At 48.3% G+C, this 22095-nt stretch overlaps 1 protein-coding gene across 2 annotated transcripts in view; it reads left to right on the top strand.

Moving 5' to 3' along the window:
• The window catches only part of LOC149471142 (cyclic nucleotide-binding domain-containing protein 2-like), a 349105-nt gene that overhangs the window by 61392 nt on the left and 265618 nt on the right, over nucleotides 1-22095 (top strand). For both annotated transcript variants that reach the window (XM_089656547.1, XM_089656541.1), the window contains exon 3: nucleotides 759-826. In XM_089656547.1, coding sequence (XP_089512673.1) covers nucleotides 759-826 — 68 coding nt within the window. The remainder of the gene's footprint in view (nucleotides 1-758; nucleotides 827-22095) is intronic.

The following is a 22095-nucleotide window of genomic DNA, read 5'->3' as shown; positions in this document are numbered from 1 at the left end:
CCAAACCACTAGACTACCTCTGTGACCAAGCCCCTGTGGGCGGGGTGAAACGCATCAGAGGGTGTGGCCAGAATGGCAGCTGAGGCCATTCCTCAACATTGGACTACTGGGGTCGGTTGAACAGCATCCATCCCTTCACTTGTATTGTCTGACACTGGAATTGCTCGGACTCATGTTCCATTCTTCACACTTGCAGGTGGGGTGGTCTTTTTCCTTCCATCCACAGCATGGAACAGCACCATAAGGTACACTTTTCACAAACCACTAGTAGTACTAGAAGCCAGTACTAAATAAAGAAAGCAAAGACCACTGTCTGCAGGTGCCCCAAGGGCCTTATGTAGCCCCTGTGGCGAAATTTGGGCACAGGTGCTTAGACACACCTGCTATGTGTTTACATTAGAGGCTGGCAGGCTGCAATAGAATTTCTATTGCTGAAGAATTGCATTCTTCAGCAATAGAAAGTATTGAGAAAATAGCTGAGATATATGTTGTAAATTTTGAAGCTGAATTTTTCCACAATGCCTATAGCTACCTATGAGAGCTACTTTAAAAGTTATTTTGCTTTTTTTAATATGCAAATAATTTGTATGTATGGTCTCGATACAGGTTGACTTTAATAAGCCAGTGTGCTATGGCAACCATGTACAGCTAAAATCATAGTTAGGAACAGTTGTCCTTTAATAATTGTTGTACTTTAAATTAACCTAATCTGAAAATGGCCTCCTGGAAGTGTAGTAATCTCTCATCTTCTCTTGCAGTACATCCAGAAGTTCCGCACAGCTGTTCTCGTAGTTCAAGTTATTCGCAACCTCATAAAAATTTATAGGTAAGAATTTCATCATCCCAGGAGCTTTACGGGCTGTATTAATTATTAATTCTAGCAATAAAATTATTGTTTTAAATGACAGAGATTATACAGATCATATTTTATGTAAAGATTAAATATGAACAAGTAATGTATTGAGCATACAGTAAGATGAGACTAATGTTCTAGGTTTTCAAACATAAAATGCACATAGCATTTTATTTATGGATGGTTAGCATATACTTGAAGTAAAAATATAAGCCATAACCCAGTTCTGTTTAAGTTATTACTCTATCTTTAATGTCTGCTGCTAGGCTCCTATGGCACCACTAACAAGTAGGCTGTGGGAGAGTTTGATATGACAGACAGGGTAATCTGGGAAGTTGGTGGAAAGAGAGAAGGCGCTTCATAGGGGTAATGAATGTTTTCAAAACAGCGTACAGGAACTAGGTAACAGTACTTGGTTCCCCTGGTTTTCTCTCCATAGCTATTCTCCTCTTCCCAATAGCTCCTCGGAGAAGACCATTATTTGTCATACCTAACTCTCTTACAATCTTAACAACCTTCTAAACAAAGTTTAAGGCTTTGAGCCATTGTGAAATCTGGGGCTTTACTGTGATGTTCAAAGATACCCATCTGATCAAAGACATACATCAAGTGTGGATCTAGATCCCACAGAAAGCAATAATGATGAAAGATTTTAACACCTACAGCAATTTCTACCATCTTCAAGCCCCTAGTCACTGAGCATAGACAAAAAAAACATGATTGTTGGGGCCTTGCTGGCTTTGGAACTTGAATGATTGCATTAATCACTTTGTGGATAGGGAGGTCTTGCGTGGCTGCTTACAAACATGAGTGCAGAACTTAAAGGGGTTCTAAAGCCTAAACATTCTTAACCTTAACGCATTCCTTGCATTAAGGTAAAAAATGTTGAGGCATCCGTATTAGCCCCTTACCCCCCCCATACTTACCTGAGCCCTTATTTGATCCAACGCTGTGCAGGTCTGCAGCTCTTCTCTCCCCTCACTCCCAGGTCTCACAGGCTTTGCTGAGGCAGCAGGAGCCATCAGCTTCCACTGCTGACAATGAAAGCCAGTGACGAGGAGGCCAAGTCCCGCTGTCTGTGTCAATGGATGCAGCAGTGGGGCTCAGGAACGAGCCCACATGAGTGCCCCTATGGGAAGCGACTTCTCATTGGGGGCTGAGGGGTGAGTAAGGAGCTCTGTTCAATTCTATTGCAAAGAGCAGGTAAGTATAGACATGTTTGTTATTTTTAGAAAAATCCTTTTGAACCACTTTAAATGGTGTTCTTCAGTCTGAAGCAGGGTATACACACACAGTTTTTTTCGTTCAAGCAACAGGTTAAACTAATTGATCCCCACATCCACACAAACTATGTGGATGCAGGGATCTCTCCCACCATGCTATTGTATTCTGACAGTGGGGGGATCCCCCGTCAGAATATGTTGGCTGCAGCAGCTGACTGAATGTGGGTTTTCTAGCAGATGCGTTTGACAGAAATCGCTCTAATGACTGACTTCTATTGAACAGACAGGGGTATACACTGGGCAAATTTCAATATATGTAAACCCTGCTTTAGGCCCCTTACATATGCGGGCCATCTAGCTGCTGTGGATCCTTCCAGGCATTTTAGTGTTCCCAGAAGGGACAGGTACAGTGTCCAGCCCTGCTGGCTGCCTGCAGCCTGTGAAGGTCTATGGCAGGCTGCAACTGAAAGGGGCTGAATACTGTACAGAGTGGTACTCACATTTAGGGCCCTATGAATTCAACGGCAATTGCTCAGAATGCAGGAGACCTGTGTTTCAAACACCCATCCCTGAATGCACAGCGCCCTAAATGCAAATACAACTTGGTACAGCATTCAGGTCTGTCCAGCTGCAGCCTGCCTTGACATGCTGCAGGCAATAGAGCTTGATAGTGCATCTATCCTTTTCGGGTACAAGCATCAGAATGGATTCAGCGAGACAGCCCTGTGTGCAAGGTTCAGATATGTTTGCATGTATAGCACCCTCCTACTTAGCCAGGCGGAGCTAGCTAATTATTTTTTTCAGTCAGAAGGATGAGTAGCTTCCTGGGTGTTAGTCAGGGGGTCATATTTGGGTCAGGGCTGAGAGGCTCTATAAATCAGCTCACTGATACCCCCCCGATCTAGAAGACTTGGAGAAGTCTCTAGAACCCAGTGGGCAGCGGTGAGGAGCAGATGATCTGCACTCTTGACTTGACAGATCCTGGCCAATTCCCAGGCAGAAGGCTTGGCATGAGGTCAGGACAGCCCTTAAGCGTTGGTGAGCTTGCTCAGAGGCAGGAGATTTCAGGTGGAAGATGTGAGGAAGGATGAGATGCAGGAGCCTGGGAAGGAACCTACCTGCAGGCTGGGACTTGGAAAGGAGGATCACTCAGGAGGAAGGACTACTTGTGGAGCCAGGAAAGGAGCCAGCCCAGCAGAAGGCCTGAAGGCAGCCACATATTTAAACCAGCTCACAGGAAAGAGACTGAAGGAGTAATCTTACACCCCCTTGGCCAGCTAAGGGGAAAAGAGCACTCTGGTGGGAAACCTGATCAGCTATCAGCTCCTTATCCGAGACTGTACATCTTAAAGTGGCAGGCACTGAATCCCCGTGTCCAGGGATTCCTCTAGACAGCTGGGTAAAGAAGAGGATTTATCTGGGGGTCTGTGGTGGTACACCAGGAGAGGCTGGAAAGCTCTCCCAGAAGAGAAATTCTGTCTTTGGACTTGTACATAGTTGCCAGAAAGTTGTACTCGGTTTACTGTTCCTTGGGCATCCCATACACTCCTTACCCCATCCACATTCAAATACCCCTAACAAAACTTAAAAAAAAAATAAGTTCAAGGACTGTTTACTGTCTCCTGTATGCAAGTCTGAAGAAAATGTGTGTTGCCTGGTTATGCAGGACTATAGGGGGACCCAAATCTTCAGCAACTCCTAAGGGGGTAGTGCAGTTAGCCAAGTTTAGAGTGTCTGCATAAGACATGGTGCATGAGGTTCCCATCTTAGGGAAGGGCGGAAGGCACAGGTGCACCATCCAGTGCTGCTGCTGACAGTCTTTAAAAGTCAATGAGAGGCTATCAGCTGTCACATCTGAATGGGGATGGATGGTTCATTGTGAGGTACTAAGGTTTAGAGCAGTATGCACCCAGAAATGAATGCTGGGAATGCAGACTTTTTACATTCTAGGCATTAAACCCCGGGCCTTAGCAGGAACATCAGATTTGAACATACCTTGGGACAGGGATAGCTTGTAATCAATGCAATGCACCTGCTGAGTGCAAAATTAGCTGAGGGATGACTGCATCTCTGTGCTTTTGGTACTTTATTGTCCAATAAAAAGGCTGAAGGTATGTTTCTGATAAAGCTTTGCTGTTACCATATTGTAGGTCCAAGACTTGCCTATGCTGCCTAGCAGCGTTGCCTGAATCACTAGACTTTTTTGTTTTTTTTTAAGTCCGCGGAAGTGTGAAAAACGAAAACCCGTAGGTGAACAAAAAAACGTGCTAGTGCAAAACCAACACAAAAAAGTGCACTTAGGGGTGTGCTTTGTCCACCCCCAAAGGGGTAGGACCTTTACCCTGATATCCGGGGCACAAAGCTCCTGACAGGGACTAAGGTTCCCATGTGGTTCACCTAGCCAAAAGGCCTGGCGGACCCCTTTCCTTGTGGCTAGCCTAAGCCAGCCACCAAGTACTTGGTAAGGGGGCTCTCCCGAAGAGAAACCCCCTAGGGACAGGGGAGGAAGGAACAAAAAGGCCACACATCCTCCCCCTAGACTTCAGGGTAGGCCCGAGGACCCACACCCTACCATCCGTGAGGAAAAAAAACACACACATAAGTGAAAAGTGACAAACAGTGGGAGAAAAAATAAATTAAATAAATAAGTAAAAATAAAAAAGACTTGCTGCACCTAATTACACTTTATTTGCCAGGAACAACAGTTACCATGTACTGTATACAGTATATTTCAACAATATTATTAAAATCTTTATACAGCTTATAGATAATCAATGTATCAGATATCGATTTATGACTGCTCAGATGACCTCAGGCTGGATCCGAAGTCTCGCCTCTAATGTAATGTGTATATACAAATTTCCCTATTTCTTTCTTTCCTGAATGCCTCACACAGATGTATAACACATGTGAGACTATATTAGGAAGAAGACAATGCGTGTCAAATATATTTTTTATCTTTCTACTTTTAATATGCAGTTCATCATTTTTTATTCCTTAAACAGCCAAGAATGAAGAATAGGAGTTTTAAGGTCATGTTTTTCTTTGACGGTGTTTTAAAGGATTTTCTGCCTTCAGTAGAAATATAAAAGGGTAAATCATTAAGGTCTTATGCACTCAGGGCGTTTTTTTTTTTCCCCCTGAATACCTATGCTCCGGCAGGAAAAAGCAGCTTAAAAAACATGCCTAAAGCCATGTATTGCACATGCTTTTATGTGTGTTTAGACAAGTTTAGGTGCATCAAGCATTGAAGTGTTAATGGATTCCTTTGACCAAAATATTAATTTATTCCGGTCATGAAAGTCCATTAACACTCAAAAGCACAAACGCTCCTAAACGCATCTACAGTTCAGATGCATTTAGGCGTATTCAGCATTTTTTCTGCCTAAACACACCTCTACTAAATGCACTGGTGATGTTTTTTTTTTCACCCTGTAAACATTCCTCTTCTAGTACACCTATAAAAGTCTAAAAAAAAGAGTAGCATTATTTGAGCCTTGTGTGCATGAGACCTAAGGAGTAGAATGATACTGACTGCCCGGACAATTTCCCCTTTAATTTGGTGGTAGTTATACAATCTTGAATTTCCCCTCTTTTTTTGTCTTGTTGACAATAGTCATCAGAACAAATAGAGGGGTAAGACAGTAATACAAACTTTGAAGGGTAGATGAGTAGATTAGTTGCACTGGAACCTTGAATGAACGCTGGATGTTGGTTTTATATTTATATTGTTATCACCAGTGTATTGATGATCTCCCTGTGGAGATAGGTAAGCAGCTTCTGTACATCTAGGGTTGTGGAGGAAATATCTTGGGCAAGAACTGAAGTGCCACACCATGATACTCTAGTCCAAAATTACATTTATAATTCTAACATAATGTTGACTCAAAAGTCAAAGTGTTTCATGGGCCAAACATCATTGGCGTTTTCTGAAACATAGATGCAATGTATGAGGACTTAGGGTGTGATCAGTTATTTATTAAACTTGGCACTAAAGCATCAATCCGCATATGGTTTGTGCATACACTTGATAGCATATAGTGTTCATGTTGCAGAGCTGAACCCTAATTTACAGAAAAAAATGAATTTGTCAGCATTGATATTCAGTTCTAACCATCAAATTAGTGGCATACGTGCTCCTTAGTTCATTGCATTTATACCCAGAGCAGACACGGACACAGCTATGGGCGATAGGATGTAAACGGACCGGTTGTTCATTTACACCCAAGTGCCCTCTGATCCAATCCACCCAGTCAAAAGGGAACGGATCTCTTTCCGTTTGTTTTCAGTCGATTGGTTCAGATTGGAGGTAGGCAGGTGTAAACGGACATCGCTTCATAGAAGAGAATGGAGGGTCCGATCAGGTCCGTCTGAAAAACAGACAGGCAGATTTTTGTGTAAAAGAGGCCTTACAATGCAGTTCAGTTTTATAAACTGCAAATTTTGGGGAAATGAGAAGTACATTATCAGTGGATGCCACAAATAGCTAGGTTCTTTGGTGTCTGTAAAGTGATCATAATGCTTCCAGAACCCAGTCTATCAGACTATTAGGGACCCAAGCTGGGTCCAGAGGCGGACTGACCATTTGGAAACTCGGGCACTGCCCGAGGGCCCGGGGTCAGTAGGGGGCCCCATGAGATGCCCCTGGTACAGTACCTTTTTCATAGGCTTTTTTGAGTTTGGGCAAGGACACAGGGGCCCCATGATCCCCTATTGCCCGGGGGCTCCATGAGTTGTCAGTCCGCCCCTGGCTGGGTCTATAGGAATCCGATAGATGAGAATACGGGAGTAGTATGAACGCGTTGAAAGGAGAGTGTTTGACATAACTGATGGAGAGAATTATGAAGGTGCCATGATATTTACATGTTTGGGGAATGCAAAGGTTTTCTCTAGCTAATGAAAGCCTCATTTTCCCATACTTCATTTTGAATTATTACCAAAATTAAATAAGACACAGCACAGAGAGCAGGAGAGCTGGAGCTGCTTACTCTGGCTGTCCATGCCTGCCCTGCCCCCCCCCCCCCCCGACTCAGCTGAGAGCCAGAAGAAGAGAAAGGCTAGTAACCCTGCAGCTGCCACAGCTAGGCATGTAGGCAGAGAATGGAGCTTTCTCTGCCTATATGCAGGTTTTACCCATGTAATGTATTCAGTCCAGGTTACTGACATACAGTTCACATCCCTTGTGCCAGGTCCAATCTGGAGGGGGTCTTCCACAGTTTTCTATACTGAAAACTGCCTTGATCCCTTTATTAATTAGGAGTGGAACCTGTGGCAGTTTCTGTTTCAATCTGAAAATCAACTGGCATTGGTGGTGCAAGGAAACCTGAAACAGGTCTATCTTTTTTGTTAATGTGGTTGGGTTCATGCTACTTTTCCAGTTTCCTGTGCCATCATAATAAGTGAAACTAAAGTGGGAATAAATCTTAAAGCAAACATTTATTATATTGCAGTTTACCAATTCTTAGAGGTGTAGCACAACCCCTTTGTGAGTTGCGGAAGATTTGGATCCCCCTATAGTCCTGCACAGACAGGCAACATGTATTTCCTTTCAGCATTGCACTCCAGAGACAGTAAACAGTCCTTGAACTTGTTTTTTTTTTTTATTTTATTAGGGGATTTAAACTTGGATGGAGATGAGGGATACATGGGATGCCCAAGGAAATGTTGACAACTTCCTAAAACTATGTACAAGTGCTCAGAAGAGGTTTTCTTCTTTGGAGAGCTATCCAGTCTCTCCTGGCATGCCACCTCAGACTCCAGATAAGATCTCCTGTTCACCCAGCTGCCTGAGGGAATCCCTGGGCAAGAGGACCCAGAATCTGCCTCCTTAAAATCATCAGTTCCGGATGGGCACTAGTCAGGTTTCCCACCAGAATGCCCTTTCCTCTTTTCTAGCCCAGGGAGTTCATGCAAGCATATGGGTTGGTGGCTGCCTTCAGGGCTTACTCTGGGCTGGCTCCTTCCCAGGCTTTCCACCCTCAGGGGATGGTGAGGCTGAGAGATCCTCCCTTCCATCTCCTCCACCTGTAGGTAGGCCGCTCTCCTGGACCCCCTCCCAGGCTCCACACACCATCCTGCTCAATCCATCTTCCACCCAAACTCTCCTGCTGTTGAGCAGGCTCAACCACTCTTGAGAGCTGTCCTGAATCCATACCAAGCCTACTACTTGAGGATTGGCCAGGATCCCTTGAGAGTGCAGACCAGCTCCTTCTCAACCCACCCACTGAACTCTAGAAACTTCTCCAAGTCTTCAAGATCAGGGGGAGGTATCAGGGAACTGATCTGCAGAACCTCTCAGCCTGACACAAATTTGACCCCTCTGGCTATGACACCAGGCTTCTATTCAGTCTCTAACTAAAAAATAATTAATTACCGTAGCTCCCCCTAGCTTTCCTAGGAGGGTGCTACAGATGGCTGCATTAGATTTCTTTTTTAGGACTTCTTTCCTTTATTTTCACACAGTGATCTGGTCAGTATGTATGTTATTTTTAAACAGAACAAACTCTCCTACAAAGGGATGAGACAAATCTTTTACCACTGACAGCAGAGCTTGTGCAATGATCAATGTTTATTTATTAATGTGACTCTCTTCTGTAATTGCTTATAAAGTATTAACTGGCGTTTGGCTTCAATTTGTTAGTGTATCTAAATCTAGTAATCCATCTAACAACCCCCTTCCCCCAGACTGACAATGCTTCTGTCCAAAGGTGCTCCTTCATCCAAAGTGGAGGTACTGTTACTGGCCAGGTTACCAGGTGAAAACAGGGAGAAAAAAGCCTAAAAAAAGAAAACAAATGCAACTACCGGTAACACATTTAATTATTGGTTTTGGGCTTAATACGGTTGTATCTCCAGCTTTGAAGATACATGTATTTTAAGGTAGAATAACCCTTGGAATAATCTTTGTGAAACAAAGTTTGCAGTCAAAATACCTAAAAAATATGATATTATAACAGGCTGTATTAAAGCCATTTGATATGTGCAATAATATCCTTAAAAAGAACTAAAGGCAAAACGTTTTTTTTTTTTTTAGAATAGGGAGGAGGTGAGAGGAAATACTTCCAAAGTGAGGGAATCCCTGGTTGTCACCAGAACTAGTGTGCCCATTGGAAGAACCCCCTTCCCCCTCAAATTTGGAATTTCTTTGTAGGTGTTCTAATCCCTCTCCTTTCTATTCAAAACTAAAAAAAAGTTTTGATTTTAGTTTTCCCTTAACAAAATGAAAATTACATTTTTAATAATAAAAAAGCACAATTTATCTATAGCAATGAAAATACCACATGCTTTTGTGAATAAACCCTGACGAGCAGAGGCCTCACCATCCCAGTCCCTGGGAGATACAACAAACCTGTAGGTGGTTTAACTCCTTGGCACCTGACAAAGTAAAATATGAGTTTTGGGCGGACTGACCCTTTAAATTCTAGAAAGTGAAAACATATGGATTTACCAAGCTGTGCAATTTTCCTCCCCCCTGTATGAAATGTCTGTAAAACCAGCAAAATCTGAAATTATAATGTGCTTCTGAAGTAAAACAAAACTACCACGCTCATCGTAAACGAAAGTCATTTCAGGATTTATGATGGGATTCAGATTTAACTAAAAACGCGGCTGGGGTCGGGAGTGAAATTGAATGATTTATAGGTGATTTTTTTTGTTATGTCCCCATGGAATATTTTCACATGTGTAGATTACGTTAGCAAGTTGAATTGCTAGAAATGTCTAAAACTTCAAGATAACGTATAGTAAGACACAACGGAAAGAAGCCGATAATTTGTTGTCTGGGCCTGCAAGATTTCTTCCTCGGCTCTGCAAAGTTTCAAAGTCAGTATCAACACTCAATCCTAACACGTCTGTTTCAGAGGAGGGTATCACACCCGCTCCATAGAAGTGTTACATCTCATAAAAAAATTCTACTAAGGAGGACAACTACATCTGTTATAGGATACACCATCAGCTCATCTGTTCTTAAGGTTTTTTTTCTCTTTGCCTTTTGTAGATCAGAGATTTGTGTTAAAAAAAAAATGTTAAAAGAGATCTAAAGTCACATCTAGAGATGAGCGAATCGAAGTAGCCGAAGTGGAATTCGAGTCGAATATCGGAAAAATTTCGATTCGCGCCGAATCCAAAAATAGCCTACTTCGAAATTTTTCCGAAAATGGCGGCGGACATGTGCGGCGACGGAGCGGGGATGTCTGGGAAGGCGCGCAGACAAGGCGTGCTGACCCATAATGCATTCCTCAATGACATGTGATCGCATCAGCCAATCAGCAGCCAGCCAGCCAGCACTGTGTAATGGTCGAGCTATAAATAGCGGCCATTTTGGAATTCTTCATTTGCCTGCAGTCATTGAACAGAGGCAGACCGCTCTGTATTAGGGACAGAGTTAGGGCCACAGAAACGTTACTTGGGGACAGAGAAACGTTACTTAGGGACAGAGAACCATTACTCAGGGACACAGAATTGTTAATGAGGGCCACACAATCGTTACTTAGGGACAAAGAAACGCTAGTTAGGGCCACAGAATTCTTACTCAGGGACAGACAGAATTGTTACTGAGTGCCAGAGAATTGTTACTTAGGGCCACAGAAACGTTATTAGGGCCACAGAATTGTTACTCAGGGACAGACAGAATTGTTACTGAGTGCCAGAGAATTGTTACTTAGGGCCACAGAAACTTTAGTTAGGGCCACAGAATTGTTACTCAGGGACAGACACAGAATTGTTACTGAGGGCCACAGAACTGTTACTTAGGGCCACAGAAACGTTATTAGGGCCACAGAATTGTTACTCAGGGACAGACAGAATTGTTACTGAGTGCCAGAGAATTGTTACTTAGGGCCACAAAAACTTTAGTTAGGGCCACAGAATTGTTACTCAGGGACAGACACAGAATTGTTACTGAGGGCCACAGAACTGTTACTTAGGGCCACAGAAACTTTAGTTAGGGCCACAGAATTGTTACTCAGGGACAGACAGAATTGTTACTGAGTGCCAGAGAATTGTTACTTAGGGCCACAGAAACTTTAGTTAGGGCCACAGAATTGTTACTCAGGGACAGACACAGAATTGTTACTGAGGGCCACAGAACTGTTACTTAGGGCCACAGAAACTTTAGTTAGGGCCACAGAATTGTTACTCAGGGACAGACACAGAATTGTTACTGAGGGCCACAGAACTGTTACTTAGGGCCACAGAATTGTTACTCGCACAGACACAGAATTGTTACTCAGGGACACAGAATTGTTACTGAGGGCCACAGAACCGTTACTTAGGGCCACAGAATTGTTACTCGCACAGACACAGAATTGTTACACAGGGACACAGAATTGTTACTGAGGGCCACAGAACCGTTACTTAGGGCCACAGAATTGTTACTCAGGGACACAGAATTGTTACTGAGGGCCACAGAACTGTTACTTAGGGCCACAGAATTGTTACTCGAACAGACACAGAATTGTTACTCAGGGACACAGAACTGTTACTGAGGGCCACAGAACTGTTACTTAGGGCCACAGAATTGTTACTCGCACAGACACAGAATTGTTACACAGGGACACAGAATTGTTACTGAGGGCCACAGAACCGTTACTTAGGGCCACAGAATTGTTACTCAGGGACACAGAATTGTTACTGAGGGCCACAGAACTGTTACTTAGGGCCACAGAATTGTTACTCGCACAGACACAGAATTGTTACTCAGGGACACAGAACTGTTACTGGGGGCCACAGAACTGTTACTTAGGGCCACAGAATTGTTACTCGCACAGACACAGAATTGTTACTCAGGGACACAGAATTGTTACTGAGGGCCACAGAACCGTTACTTAGGGCCACAGAATTGTTACTCGCACAGACACAGAATTGTTACACAGGGACACAGAATTGTTACTGAGGGCCACAGAACCGTTACTTAGGGCCACAGAATTGTTACTCAGGGACACAGAATTGTTACTGAGGGCCACAGAACTGTTACTTAGGGCCACAGAATTGTTACTCGCACAGACACAGAATTGTTACTCAGGGACACAGAACTGTTACTGAGGGCCACAGAACTGTTACTTAGGGCCACAGAATTGTTACTCGCACAGACACAGAATTGTTACTCAGGGACACAGAACTGTTACTGAGGGCCACAGAACTGTTACTTAGGGCCACAGAATTGTTACTCGCACAGACACAGAATTGTTACACAGGGACACAGAATTGTTACTGAGGGCCACAGAACCGTTACTTAGGGCCACAGAATTGTTACTCGCACAGACACAGAATTGTTACACAGGGACACAGAATTGTTACTGAGGGCCACAGAACCGTTACTTAGGGCCACAGAATTGTTACTCAGGGACACAGAATTGTTACTGAGGGCCACAGAACTGTTACTTAGGGCCACAGAATTGTTACGCGCACAGACACAGAATTGTTACTCAGGGACACAGAGCTGTTACTGAGGGCCACAGAACTGTTACTTAGGGCCACAGAATTGTTACTCGCACAGACACAGAATTGTTACTCAGGGACACAGAACTGTTACTGAGGGCCACAGAACTGTTACTTAGGGCCACAGAATTGTTACTCGCACAGACACAGAATTGTTACACAGGGACACAGAATTGTTACTGAGGGCCACAGAACCGTTACTTAGGGCCACAGAATTGTTACTCGCACAGACACAGAATTGTTACACAGGGACACAGAATTGTTACTGAGGGCCACAGAACCGTTACTTAGGGCCACAGAATTGTTACTCAGGGACACAGAATTGTTACTGAGGGCCACAGAACTGTTACTTAGGGCCACAGAATTGTTACTCGCACAGACACAGAATTGTTACACAGGGACACAGAATTGTTACTGAGGGCAACAGAACCGTTACTTAGGGCCACAGAATTGTTACTCAGGGACACAGAATTGTTACTGAGGGCCACAGAACCGTTACTTAGGGCCACATAAACGTTAATCAGGGACACAGAATTGTTACTTAGGGCCACAGAACCGTTACTTAGGGCCACAGAATTGTTACTCACGGACAGACACAGAATTGTTTCTTGAGGGACACAGAATTTTTACTGAGGGCCACAGAACCGTTACTTAGGGCCACATAAACGTTAATCAGGGACACAGAATTGTTACTGAGGGCCACAGAACCGTTACTTAGGGCCACGTAAACGTTAATCAGGGACAGACACAGAATTGTTACTGAGGTACACAGAATTGTTACTGAGGGCCACAGAACCGTTACTTAGGGCCACATAAACGTTAATCAGGGACACAGAATTGTTACTGAGGGCCACAGAACCGTTACTTAGGGCCACATAAACGTTAATCAGGGACACAGAATTGTTACTTAGTGCCACAGAACCGTTACTTAGGGCCACAGAATTGTTACTCACGGACAGACACAGAATTGTTTCTTGAGGGACACAGAATTTTTACTGAGGGCCACAGAACCGTTACTTAGGGCCACAGAAACGTTAATCAGGGACACAGAATTGTTACTGAGGGCCACAGAACCGTTACTTAGGGCCACGTAAACGTTAATCAGGGACAGACACAGAATTGTTACTGAGGGACACAGAATTGTTACTGAGGGCCACAGAACCGTTACTTAGGGCCACATAAACGTTAATCAGGGACACAGAATTGTTACTGAGGGCCACAGAACCGTTACTTAGGGCCACATAAACGTTAATCAGGGACACAGAATTGTTACTGAGGGCCACAGAACCGTTACTTAGGGCCACAGAATTGTTACTCACGGACAGACACAGAATTGTTTCTTGAGGGACACAGAATTTTTACTGAGGGCCACAGAAACGTTAATCAGGGACACAGAATTGTTACTGAGGGCCACAGAACCGTTACTGAGGGCCACAGAACCGTTACTTAGGGCCACATAAACGTTAATCAGGGGGACACAGAATTGTTACTGAGGGCCACAGAAAAGTTACTTAGGGCCACATAATTGTTACTCAGGGACAGACACAGAATTGTTACTGAGGGACACAGAATTGTTACTGAGGGACACAGAACCGTTACTTAGGGCCACAGAATTGTTACTCAGGGACAGACACAGAATTGTTACTCAGGGACACAGAATTGTTACTCAGGGACACAGAATCGTTGAATTAAAGAGTATGTCAGACAACATGCAGAGGAGTGGCAGAGGAGGCAATGTTTTAGTAGCGAGCAGACGTGGCAGCAGAGGAAGGGGTCGAGGCAGCACTATTCGCAGCCAGAGGCCAGTGCTCCCGGTGTCATCCAGCGGTCGTGTCTCCACCGACAACCCTGCCGTCATCGATTGGTTGGCTCGGTCGTCTTCCTCTTCCCAGGTCACCTCTGACACCTACAGCCAACGGTCGGTGGGTACGTCAGACACAACCGTTAGTTGGCATGGCCCGGGACCAAGCCCACTGAAATCACGTGTCCTCTACCTGCCCCTGTCCTTTGGTGTTCCCTCACCAAGCGAAGTATCGCATGCTGTGGGCTCAGCCCCACTGTACAGTGAGGAAGAGCTAACAGAGGGCGGTCAGGAACGGGGGGAGACATCCGCCTTTTCAGCAGCCAGGCGAAGAAGTAGTGGCGAGGAGAGTGGCCCGGTAGCCGGTCTAGAGACAGGTCTGTCTCCTGACCCAGACGCAGCCGAGGGGGCTAGTAGTGAGGCGGAGACCCTACTTGATGATGAGGAGGTTGATCGCACTTGGCAGCCTCGTCGTCATCAGGCAATTTCTTCCGCATCATCAGGAGAAGAGGGTGGCAGCTTGGCAGTGAGCGAAACAGTCGGTGGGTTGCCCAGGAGACAGCAGCAGGGTCGCAGCAGTGTCAGTGGAAGCAGTGTCAGTGGAGCCAAACGGCCACGGAGTAGAGCACCAGCTCCACTGCAGCCTACCACCACGGCCACTAGTGGTGCCGGTGTGCACGGAGGAAGCAGCAGTCAGCCAGTGAGGAGTATCGGGGGCAAAGTTTCCTACTCGGCGGTGTGGCAATTTTTCGTCAAGCCGCCCGAGGAAGTAAACGTAGCCGTATGTCGACTATGTGGCCAGAAAGTCAAGCGTGGCCAGGGGGCCCATGTTGGGACTACAGCGTTGCGGCAGCATATGCAGCGTCGCCATTTGGTGGCCTGGGAAAACCGTGATAAAGATACGGCGGTTCTGCCCGCCCCAGCCCCCGCTCCATCACCCGCTCCATTACTTGCTCCGTCACCTGACGTCAATCGCCCTCCATCAGCCAGTCAAGGCTCCAACACCTCTGCTGAGGGGAGTTGTCGCTCGTTGGCATCTTCCGCTCGTTCAGATGCTCCTTCTCCTGCTACTCCTCTTCACGGATTCCGTCAGCAGTCTTTCTTGGAATCCGTTTCCAAGAGACAACAGTTTGCGAGCACGCACCCGACGGTGCAAAAGCTGAACGTCCTCCTGTCCAAGTTGCTGGTGCTGCAGTCCCTCCCTTTCCAAGTGGTGGACTCAGCACCTTTCAGAGAAATGATGGCTTGTGCCGCGCCGCGGTGGAGAGTGCCAAGCCGTCATTTCTTCGCCAAAAAGGCAGTGCCAGCCCTGCATTCACATGTAGAAGACATGGTGGGCCAGTCTTTGAGCATGTCGGTCTCTGCCAAAGTGCACGGCAGCGCCGACGTGTGGAGCTGTAACTACGGTCAGGGACAGTACATGTCATTTACGGCCCACTGGGTGAACGTGGTGCCGTCACAGCCGCACCAGCAACTTGGACAGGTCACGCCGCTTTTGCCTCCACGTTTGCACGTCCTTGGTCCGGCAAAGATGTCCGCCTCTACCACCTCTTCTTCCGCCGTGTCCTCAGCCGCCACCCCCGTGCCAAGTCCCATTACCCGACCGGCATATCACATGTGCAGGGCGCAACGGTGTCACGCTGTTCTGCACCTGGTATGCCTTGGCGAACGTAGTCACACAGGGGAGGAACTTCTGAGTGTAATGAACAGAGAAATCGACAGATGGCTGTCTCCGCGCAAACTGAAAATCGGAACCATGTTGACCGACAACGGAAAGAACATGGTGTCTGCTCTGCGTCAAGGAAGGTTGTGCCATGCGCCATGCATGGCTCACGTGTTCAATCTGGTTGTCAAGCGGTTCCTAAAATCCACCATCCCACTGCAAGACATCCTTAAAATGTCACGTAAACTTTGCATGCATTTCAGCCATTCCTACACCGCAAAGCACACCCTCCTTGAGCTGCAGCGGCAGAACGGAATTCCACATCATCGCCTGATCTGCGACGTTGCAACAAGGTGGAATTCAACCCTACACATGTTAGACCGCCTTTACGAGCAGCGAAAGGCCATCACCGATTTCCTGATGTTACAAGCGGATAAAGGTACTCCCCTGTGTAACTTCGATGTCAGCCATTGGCAGCTCATGCGTGACACCTGCCGCTTGCTATGGCCCTTTCAGGAGGCCACGCTATTCGTGAGTCGGCAGGACTATGGGATGAACGACGTCATTCCTCTGTTGCACGTCCTTGAACAAATGCTGTTAACAATGGCTGGTCAGGGTGCGGTAGACGTGGCGCACAGATCTCAACGCCACATGACCCCTGTGGGGGCAGGACAGGAAGAAGAGGAGGAGGTAGAGGAGGACATTTGTGCTCAGGAATTATTGAGTGAAATGGGTGGTTTTTCCACTCAGCGGACAGGAGTGGAGGAGCAGGAGCATCTGGTAGAGGAGGAGGAGGAGGAGACAGAGGACCCAGACGCACCGTGGCAGTATGCTGTGGAGATGGAGGCAGGGAGTCCCTCGCATTCCTTGGCACAAATGGCCCATAGCATGCTCGGTTGCTTGCGTAGCGACAGCCGAATAATAACCATCAGACAGAGGGATGACTTTTGGCTGTCCACCTTGTTGGACCCTCGCTACCGTTCAAAAATGGTGGCCTTTTTCACACCTGCTGAGAGGGAGGCCAAAATAACGTACTATAAAAACCACCTATGTAGTCAGTTGGTCTCTGCCTTTGTGCGCCAACGTCCATCCTCAGACACTGTGGGCCCTGTGCGCTCGCGTTCCGCTGCCATGGCAGCAGGGGAGGGGTGGGGTGGTAGGAGCAGTGGCAGCTCCACCAGCAGCGGCTGCCTCAGTCTGCAGTCGATGATGAGTAGCTTTCTTCACCAGCGCAGTGAGGAAACTACTAACCAGCCGCAGCAGCAGCATCAGGTGGACCTGGAGCAGGACCTCAAACAACAGGCTTGGGCCTACTTGGACAGCACCCTGCCAACCGAGGTAGACAATCCCCTTGACTACTGGGCAACGAAACTTGACCTTTGGCCCCAACTAGCTGAATTTGCCCTTGAAAGGCTGTCATGCCCGGCCAGTAGCGTGGCATCGGAGCGCGTGTTTAGTGCGGCAGGAGGTATTGTAACTCCGCAGAGGACACGACTGTCCACCCAAAGTGTGGAGAGACTCACGTTTGTGAAAATGAATCAGGCGTGGATTAGTCTGGATTTCAAACCACCAGTTCCTGACACAACTGACTAAATCCGCCATGAATCATGCCTCAAACATGTGCCACTTTCAGGTCTCCTCACACACTGCTGGTGTGTTCCATTTTTTGTCATAGGGTGCTGGCAGATTACGGGCCTCCCATAGCTGCTGCCAGGCCCCTAATCTGCCATGGGCCCCTATATACCGCCTCCTCATGCTGCTGCCAAGTCCAGAGTCTCTCATGGGTCCCTATACGGCCTCCCATTGCTGCTGTCTCCATCGCCACACTCTGCCATGTGCCACTTTCAGGTCTCCTCACACACTGCTGGTGTGTTGAATTTTTTGACATAGGGTGCTGGCAGATTACGGGCCTCCTATAGCTGCTGCCAGGCCCCTAATCTGCCATGGGCCCCTATATACCGCCTCCTCATGCTGCTGCCAAGTCCAGAGTCTCTCATGGGTCCCTATACGGCCTCCCATTGCTGCTGTCTCCATCGCCACACTCTGCCATGTGCCACTTTCAGGTCTCCTCACACACTGCTGGTGTGTTGAATTTTTTGACATAGGGTGCTGGCAGATTACGGGCCTCCTATAGCTGCTGCCAGGCCCCTAATCTGCCATGGGCCCCTATATACCGCCTCCTCATGCTGCTGCCAGGTCCAGAGTCTCTCATGGGTCCCTGTACGGCCTCCCATTGCTGCTGTCTCCATCGCCACACTCTGCCATGTGCCACTTTCAGGTCTCCTCACACACTGCTGGTGTGTTGAATTTTTTGACATAGGGTGCTGGCAGATTACGGGCCTCCTATAGCTGCTGCCAGGCCCCTAATCTGCCATGGGCCCCTATATACCGCCTCCTCATGCTGCTGCCAAGTCCAGAGTCTCTCATGGGTCCCTATACGGCCTCCCATTGCTGCTGTCTCCATCGCCACACTCTGCCATGTGCCACTTTCAGGTCTCCTCAAACACTGCTGGTGTGTTGAATTTTTTGACATAGGGTGCTGGCAGATTACGGGCCTCCTATAGCTGCTGCCAGGCCCCTAATCTGCCATGGGCCCCTATATACCGCCTCCTCATGCTGCTGCCAAGTCCAGAGTCTCTCATGGGTCCCTATACGGCCTCCCATTGCTGCTGTCTCCATCGCCACACTCTGCCATGTGCCACATTCAGGTCTCTTCACACTGCTTGTGTTTTCAATTTTTTGACATAGGGTGCTGGCAGATTACGGGCCTCCCATAGCTGCTGCCAGGCCCCTAATCTGCCATGGGCCCCTATATACCGCCTCCTCATGCTGCTGCCAAGTCCAGAGTCTCTCATGGGTCCCTATACGGCCTCCCATTGCTGCTGTCTCCATCGCCACACTCTGCCATGTGCCACTTTCAGGTCTCCTCACACACTGCTGGTGTGTTGAATTTTTTGACATAGGGTGCTGGCAGATTACGGGCCTCCTATAGCTGCTGCCAGGCCCCTAATCTGCCATGGGCCCCTATATACCGCCTCCTCATGCTGCTGCCAGGTCCAGAGTCTCTCATGGGTCCCTGTACGGCCTCCCATTGCTGCTGTCTCCATCGCCACACTCTGCCATGTGCCACTTTCAGGTCTCCTCACACACTGCTGGTGTGTTGAATTTTTTGACATAGGGTGCTGGCAGATTACGGGCCTCCTATAGCTGCTGCCAGGCCCCTAATCTGCCATGGGCCCCTATATACCGCCTCCTCATGCTGCTGCCAAGTCCAGAGTCTCTCATGGGTCCCTATACGGCCTCCCATTGCTGCTGTCTCCATCGCCACACTCTGCCATGTGCCACTTTCAGGTCTCCTCACACACTGCTGGTGTGTTGAATTTTTTGACATAGGGTGCTGGCAGATTACGGGCCTCCTATAGCTGCTGCCAGGCCCCTAATCTGCCATGGGTCCCTATATACCGCCTCCTCATGCTGCTGCCAAGTCCAGAGTCTCTCATGGGTCCCTATACGGCCTCCCATTGCTGCTGTCTCCATCGCCACACTCTGCCATGCGCCACTTTCAGGTCTCCTCACACACTGCTGGTGTGTTGAATTTTTTGACATAGGGTGCTGGCAGATTACGGGCCTCCTATAGCTGCTGCCAGGCCCCTAATCTGCCATGGGCCCCTATATACCGCCTCCTCATGCTGCTGCCAAGTCCAGAGTCTCTCATGGGTCCCTATACGGCCTCCCATTGCTGCTGTCTCCATCGCCACACTCTGCCATGTGCCACTTTCAGGTCTCCTCACACACTGCTGGTGTGTTGAATTTTTTGACATAGGGTGCTGGCAGATTACGGGCCTCCTATAGCTGCTGCCAGGCCCCTAATCTGCCATGGGCCCCTATATACCGCCTCCTCATGCTGCTGCCAAGTCCAGAGTCTCTCATGGGTCCCTATACGGCCTCCCATTGCTGCTGTCTCCATCGCCACACTCTGCCATGTGCCACTTTCAGGTCTCCTCACACACTGCTGGTGTGTTGAATTTTTTGACATAGGGTGCTGGCAGATTACGGGCCTCCTATAGCTGCTGCCAGGCCCCTAATCTGCCATGGGCCCCTATATACCGCCTCCTCATGCTGCTGCCAGGTCCAGAGTCTCTCATGGGTCCCTGTACGGCCTCCCATTGCTGCTGTCTCCATCGCCACACTCTGCCATGTGCCACTTTCAGGTCTCCTCACACACTGCTGGTGTGTTGAATTTTTTGACATAGGGTGCTGGCAGATTACGGGCCTCCTATAGCTGCTGCCAGGCCCCTAATCTGCCATGGGCCCCTATATACCGCCTCCTCATGCTGCTGCCAAGTCCAGAGTCTCTCATGGGTCCCTATACGGCCTCCCATTGCTGCTGTCTCCATCGCCACACTCTGCCATGTGCCACTTTCAGGTCTCCTCACACACTGCTGGTGTGTTGAATTTTTTGACATAGGGTGCTGGCAGATTACGGGCCTCCTATAGCTGCTGCCAGGCCCCTAATCTGCCATGGGCCCCTATATACCGCCTCCTCATGCTGCTGCCAAGTCCAGAGTCTCTCATGGGTCCCTATACGGCCTCCCATTGCTGCTGTCTCCATCGCCACACTCTGCCATGTGCCACTTTCAGGTCTCCTCACACACTGCTGGTGTGTTGAATTTTTTGACATAGGGTGCTGGAAGATTACGGGCCTCCTATAGCTGCTGCCAGGCCCCTAATCTGCCATGGGCCCCTATATACCGCCTCCTCATGCTGCTGCCAAGTCCAGAGTCTCTCATGGGTCCCTGTACGGCCTCCCATTGCTGCTGCCTGGAGGCAGCAGGGTCGCAGCAGTGTCAGTGGAGGCAAACGGCCACGGAGTAGAGCACCAGCTCCACTGCAGCCTACCACCACGGCCAGTAGTGGTGCCGGTGTGCACGGAGGAAGTAGCAGTCAGCCAGTGAGGAGTAGCGGATGCAAAGTTTCCTACTCTGCGGTGTGGCAATTTTTTGTCAAGCCGCCCGAGGAAGTAAACGTAGCCGTATGTCGACTATGTGGCCAGAAAGTCAAGCGTGGCCAGGGGGCCCATGTTGGGACTACAGCGTTGCGTCAGCATATGCAGCGTCGCCATTCGGTGGCCTGGGAAAACCGTGATAAAGATACGGCGGTTCTGCCTGCCCCAGCCCAGGGTTCCATTTTGTCATAGGGTGCTGGCAGATTACAGGCCTCCCATAGGTGCCGCCAGGCCCCAAATCGGCCATGGGCCCCCGTACCGCCTGGTCACGCTGCTGCTGAGCCCACAGTGTGACCTGGGTCCCTGTACGGCCTCCCATTGCTTCCACTCTGCCATGTGCCACTTTGAAATCTCCTCACACTCCTGCGGTTGTCCATTTTGTCATAGGTTGCTGGCAGATTACAGGCCTTCCATAGGTGCCACCAGGCCCCAAATCGGCCATGGGCCCCCGTACCGCCTGGTCACGCTGCTGCTGAGCCCACAGTGTGACCTGGGTCCCTGTACCGCCTCCCATTGCTCCCACTCTGCCATGTGCCACTTTGAGGTCTCCTCACACTGCTGGTGTGTTCAATTTTTTGACATAGGGTGCTGGCAGATTACGGGCCTCCCATTGCTGCTGCCAGGCACGTAATCTGCCATGGGCCCCCGTACCGACTCCTCATGCTGTGACGTTGCAACAAGGTGGAATTCAACACTACATATGTTAGACCGCCTTTACGAACAGCGAAAGGCCATCACAGATTTCCTGATGTTAAAAGCGGATAAAGGTACTCCCTGTGTAACTTAGATGTCAGCCATTGTCAGCTCATGCGTGACACCTGCGCTTGCTCAGGCCCTTTGAGGAGGCCACGCTATTCGTGAGTCGGCAGGACTATGGGATGAATGAGGTCAAATTGGCCATGGGCCCCCGTACCGCCTGTTCACGCTGATGCTGGTCCCACAGTGTGACCTGGGTCCCTGTACCGCCTCCCATTGCTCCCACTCTGCCATGTGCCACTTTGAGGTCTCCTCACACTCCTGCGGTTTTCCATTTTGTCATAGGTTGCTGGCAGGTTACAGGCCTCCCATAGGTGCTGCCAGGCCCCAAATCTGCCATGGGCCCCCGTACCGCCT

This window comes from Staurois parvus, unplaced genomic scaffold (genome assembly GCF_062004578.1).
Source record: "Staurois parvus isolate SC_StPar_1 unplaced genomic scaffold, SC_StPar_1.0 ptg000027l, whole genome shotgun sequence".
Lineage (NCBI taxonomy): Eukaryota > Metazoa > Chordata > Amphibia > Anura > Ranidae > Staurois > Staurois parvus.
The sequence above is the reverse complement of the archived record's forward strand: the minus strand, read 5'-3'. Positions and strand labels throughout refer to the sequence as shown.